Here is a 4,898-nt window from a genome sequence, read left to right on the forward strand (position 1 = left end):
CTTCTTTGGCCTTCAACCACATCCAAGATCTAAGAGGGGGTATTAGCAGTCATATTTGTCATGCACTATCGTCTCCTGCTTATAAGTCTCAATCTGAGTCAAACAGAGATATTAGAAGCTTTGGCATGTCTTTTTGTGCTTTGATGGAAGAGGTAGCTCTATTTGAGCATGCATTTCTTGGCCTATGCAGCCCCTACAAGCTGTGAGCAGCCCTTCCACATTGCGATTGGTCCTGTTTGCCCCTATAGGCATTTATGGTGCCTTCATTTACATTTTTCGCATTTCTTTGTGCAACGATCAACCAGATCTCTCATTTGGCAGGTGCTCCGTTGGTTGATGCAATCTCCTCTATCTCTAGAGTGGACAGTACATTGGATATTCTCTATCTCCATCACCATCTATGTCACTATCACCATCAGCGTCACTATTACCATCACCATTAGTGCTCATGTCATCATTTTAGCCTGATCTAGTGCCTTGACTCGGGCTGCATGCCGGGACTAATCAGTCCACTCCTTTGTATTCAACATTCTTAAACACTATATTGGGAAGTTCGAAAATTTTCATATACTTGAGAATTTATAGGATGGTCAACATTTGGTCACATAAGTCAAATTGTTACCCCCTTCCTTGAAGGTGAAACTTTTTCTAGATACTATATAGATGATAGTACTAAGTTTCATCTCCGAAAAAGGAATAAAGATTTAGCCACATGGTCAAATCTTTATTTCTAGTTTGAGAGTGGAACTTGGGAGATTCCCAAATTCTCTAATATAATGTCCAATGCAGATTTCCTCTCTCTCTCTCTCTCTCTCTCTCTCTCTCTCTCTCTCTCTCTCCGTGTTCGTGGTTCTCTTCCATTGTGCACTCTCATAGGTGCAACCATTGGTCCACAATATGGACCTTCTACGAAATACCATATTTGTGTGGGACCTACAAAAGTACACCTTCCATCTCCTTTGGCATCAATCTTTGTTCTTCGCCCAATTGCACATGAGTTGGCTCTGATATCAACCGTAAGACACCTCTTGGCTTTCAGCCCCCTTGAACACTTGCCCTATGGTGGTCCAAATTTGAGTCACAACTAGCTTTTTCCTGTGTGCCAGATGTAGGATGCTCTGCTGCTGCAGATGTAGACACTCTACTGCTCCATTTAGCATGATCAAACAAACCAGACAGCCTACAAACTTTAGCAGCTAGGTCCAGATTCTATTTAGCTCCTGCTTTGACCCGGTAGAGACTGCTTGTTGAGTCTCCAGGCCCACGAATCCACTTTACTCAAATCTGTCACTACCTGCTGGTCGCATAGCTTGGCTAATTACATGCACAGCTTTGGCACTGCACCTAATGAATCGTAAAGTTGGTTTGCCAAATCTAACCAACCACACTTAAATCAAAAGAGCAAAATTGACCAATCACAATAGCATTTACTGGGACTGGGTGAAGTAACACTGATGGCCTTAGCCAATTGAATTAATAGATGACCTAAGGCTGTGAATGATTTTAGCAGCCTAGGACAAAAAGAACATCCTCTATTTGTAATGGTGATTGTCAATAAATCACCAAAATAACACTGTTTTATCAGCATGAACTGACCGACAGCTCTGGCATTGTATTTCATGCTCAGGAAAACTGTAAGAGATGGCAACAACATCATACATGGAAACATGTTCAAATTGTGGTTGAGATGCCAGAAAGCATACTATCTTATTCAAGCAACTTACAGTGCCAAAAACCTGTGCAATGAAGTTGAAGACAGCAACTTGCTTTTCAGTCAGCCATATTCTGTAAGAATAGATCCCTCATCTCCATCAGCTTATCAACATCACAGCGATTCCCCTCCATGCTCCATCTAATGCATCTTCTGTGAACACCTTGGCAGAGCTGCAGACATCATCTTACGAATCCTTTTCTTCAACCAATTCCAAGCCTTTGCCTTAGCCAGCTGCAGCATAAGCAAATGATAGTGACAGTACATATCCATGCACTCTCTACAAGAACCATGGAGAGCCATCCAGATAAATCTCAGTATCCCAAGAACCTTCTTAATAAAATCCCCACCAGTACTTCTGTATGCTGTATGCAATGCATCCTCTGTAGATGTGAATACTTCATTGAGAGTTGCAGCAATCATCCTTTCGATAACCCCTTTTCTCCAACCATTTCCAAACTCTTTCCTTATCCTCCCACCTGCCAGCAGCAGCATAAACATTTGAAAGCAGCACATAAGCAGCTGTATGTTCTAGAGCTAACCTAACAACATTACCGGTGGCTAATTCTGCTACAGGTACATCTCCACGTGCTCTGCAAGCAGCAAGCAGAGCCATCCACACCATCACAGTATCACAGGAAGCCTTGTTAATAAAATCTACTGCCTCCCATAAACAGCCTGCACGACCAAGAAGATCCACCATGCAAGCACAATGTGCTGCATTGTGTTTAATGCCATGTTCTCTGCTCATGAGATTAAAATAGTGGCGGCCTTCCTCAACTAGGCCCCCATGTCTACATGCAGAAAGGAGACTCAAGAAAGTGACTTGATCAAATTGTAGCTCCTCATGTGTCATTTCATGGAAAAGTTTAAAGGCTTCCTCACAATGACCATGTTGTGAATATCCAGCAAGCAATGCATTCCATGAGACAATGTCACGTACATGCATTTTCTTGAAAACTCGATATGCATCATGCACACTCCCACATTTGCAGTACATATCAACGAGAGTGTTTCCAACATAAAGATATGTTTCAAACCCATTCCGAATAATAGAATCATGAACTTGTTCTCCCTTCTTCAAGCTTGCAAGATTGGCACATGCCCTCACAACATTAATAAAAGTTACCTCGTTTGGTTGCACTTTCTCGTATCTCATCTGGCGAAAAAGATTGAAAGCTTCATCTGGATTGTCATGTTGGACATAACCACCTATAATGGAACTCCATGAAATAACATCTCTTACAGGCATTTGGTCAAACAGTTGATGTGCCTCCTCCATTACACCACATCTTACATACATGTCAATAAGGCAATTCTCCACCAAGAGGTTGGCCTTCAAATTGTCCTTATAGATGTATGCATGAATCTGCTTCCCTCGTATCATGCATGCATGAGCTGCACATAATTTTATAAGAGTGATAAAGGTGACCTCATTTGGCTTTATGCCTTGTCCTTCCATTTCTGTAAACAGCTTAAAAGCATCATCAATCTGGCCATGTTGAGCATTACATAGAATCATTGTAGTCCACGAGATAACGTTTCGAACTGGCATGCTGCTAAAAACTTTGCCCGCCTTCTCTATGCTCCCACACTTGGCATACACATCTACCAAAGCATTCCCAATGACAAGATTTGACTCATACCCATTTTTTATAACTAGCTTATGGATTTGCTGGACTTTCTCCAAATCTAAGAAGTCTTTACATGCCTTTAAGATGTTGACAAATGTTATCTCATTTGGCTTAACCCGTCTGAGCTCCATCTGGTCAAAAAGCCGATGAGCCTCATCAGAAAGACCACAATGCACATATCCGGCAATCATTGCACTCCAGGAAACAACGTTCCTATTTGAGATGCTGTTGAACACTTTGCGTGCATCGTGTATGCAATCACACTTGGAATAGATGTCAACAAAGCTGGTGCCAATGAAGACGTTCACATCATACCCATGCTTGATAATTTGCGCATGCAACTGTTTGGTTGTCTCCAAATTTTCCATGCCAGCACATGCCTTCAGCACGCTCACGAATGTCACCTCAGTGGGGCTGATTTTGTTAAACTGCATCCCCTTGAAGAGTTGGAAAGCGTCAGCAGGGCATCCATGTCTGGAATAACCTGCAATCATCATGTTCCACAGCAAGTAATCACGGCAGGGCATGCTGTCAAACATATGCTGAGCATCCTCCATGCTCCCACACTTGGTGTACATGTTGAGGACCGCGGTGGACATGAAATGATCAGCATCAAGGCCAGCCATGATGATATGAGCATGGATGTGCTTCCCATGTGGGAGGAATGTCGAGGTAGTGCATTTGGCTAAGAGTGCGAGGAAGCTATCTGAGGAGCACGAACTTGCCTGTTGATGTGAAGCAGGGCAAGTGTCCGACAGGGCTTCCTGCAGCAGAGCGTTCACTTCAACAGCCAGACCGTGAGATATCTCCTTCCTGACCTGTATCTCTTTAGATCCTGAGAAAGAAGAAACAGCGATCGTGTTTCCATGTCGCGGCCTCATCAACCGTTGCAGATCATCATGAATTAGTCAGTAACCATAGAAACAGTCCTCGATCACTCATGGGCCATAGAAACAGCCTCTTCGTTTTCGGGCCTACCTTGCCCTGAACTGCTCGTGGCATATAGGCCTTTTTTTTTTCCAAAAGATACTAAATGTTCGCGAAATGTCCTATGGCAAGCTGGTTATGCCTCGAATGTGTGCGCATTCAGTCTCAGTTCGAATCTTAGGGATGGACGAGTATAGACGCTGAAGTTCTCAATCTACCTTTCCAATGACTAACAAATGTAGTAGCATCTTTACAAGGCCCAAAATTTTCTGCACTTTCATTCGTACTTGCATATCATAAGTCTCCTAACAAACATCATCATCATTCATCAAGGTGATCTTCTTCTTATGCCATGATTTCAACTCATCAAATACTACATCTCTTGAGATTAATGTCTCATGAGTAGAAGGATTATAGCATTTGTACGCTTTCCTATCTTGTGCATACCCAGTAAAGATGGCATTTTCTGCTTTTAGATCAAGCTTCTTTCTCGCTTATGTATTGAAGGGCCTGACATTTATTTATTGTTTTGTATGCGCATGGGCGCACAATTTAAATATTTGTTATTGGACATTTTATTTGGACACAACCTAACTCTTTGGGCGCCTAGTAGCTTTAGTTCTTTA

General features: G+C 42.5%; 1 protein-coding gene across 4 annotated transcripts; it reads right to left on the reverse strand.

Moving 5' to 3' along the window:
• Positions 1-1,441: 1,441 nt before the first annotated feature.
• On the reverse strand, positions 1,442-4,391 carry LOC148024788 (pentatricopeptide repeat-containing protein At2g13600-like). 4 transcript variants are annotated; one of them, XM_087694438.1, is made up of 4 exons: positions 4,071-4,390; positions 3,661-3,829; positions 2,267-3,476; positions 1,442-2,190 (listed from the first exon to the last, which is right to left on the reverse strand). In XM_087694438.1, exons 2-4 carry the CDS (start codon positions 3,721-3,723, stop codon positions 1,853-1,855), a joined length of 1,611 nt encoding a protein of 536 aa, XP_087550564.1. In that variant the 5' UTR covers positions 3,724-3,829; positions 4,071-4,390; the 3' UTR covers positions 1,442-1,852. The 4 variants fall into 4 exon arrangements, with proteins under 4 accessions (XP_087550564.1, XP_087550562.1, XP_087550563.1 ...); XM_087694436.1 differs by having other exon boundaries at positions 2,267-3,829; XM_087694437.1 differs by having other exon boundaries at positions 3,661-4,390.
• Between the last annotated feature and the right edge of the window lie 507 nt (positions 4,392-4,898).

The sequence above is a fragment of the Lygodium microphyllum genome, chromosome 15, assembly GCF_053477565.2.
Source record: "Lygodium microphyllum isolate KBCC chromosome 15, Lygodium_microphyllum_v1.1.10, whole genome shotgun sequence".
In the NCBI taxonomy this organism is placed as follows: Eukaryota; Viridiplantae; Streptophyta; class Polypodiopsida; order Schizaeales; family Lygodiaceae; genus Lygodium; species Lygodium microphyllum.

Coding starts and splice junctions, on each gene's coding strand:
- LOC148024788 (XM_087694435.1), bottom strand. CDS start 4,226: ATGAGGCCGCGACATGGAAACACGATCGCTGTTTCTTCTTTCTCAGGA. Junction 2,191..2,266: donor TGTAGCAGAATTAGCCACCG/GTAATGTTGTTA, acceptor TGCTGCTGGCAG/GTGGGAGGATAAGGAAAGAG.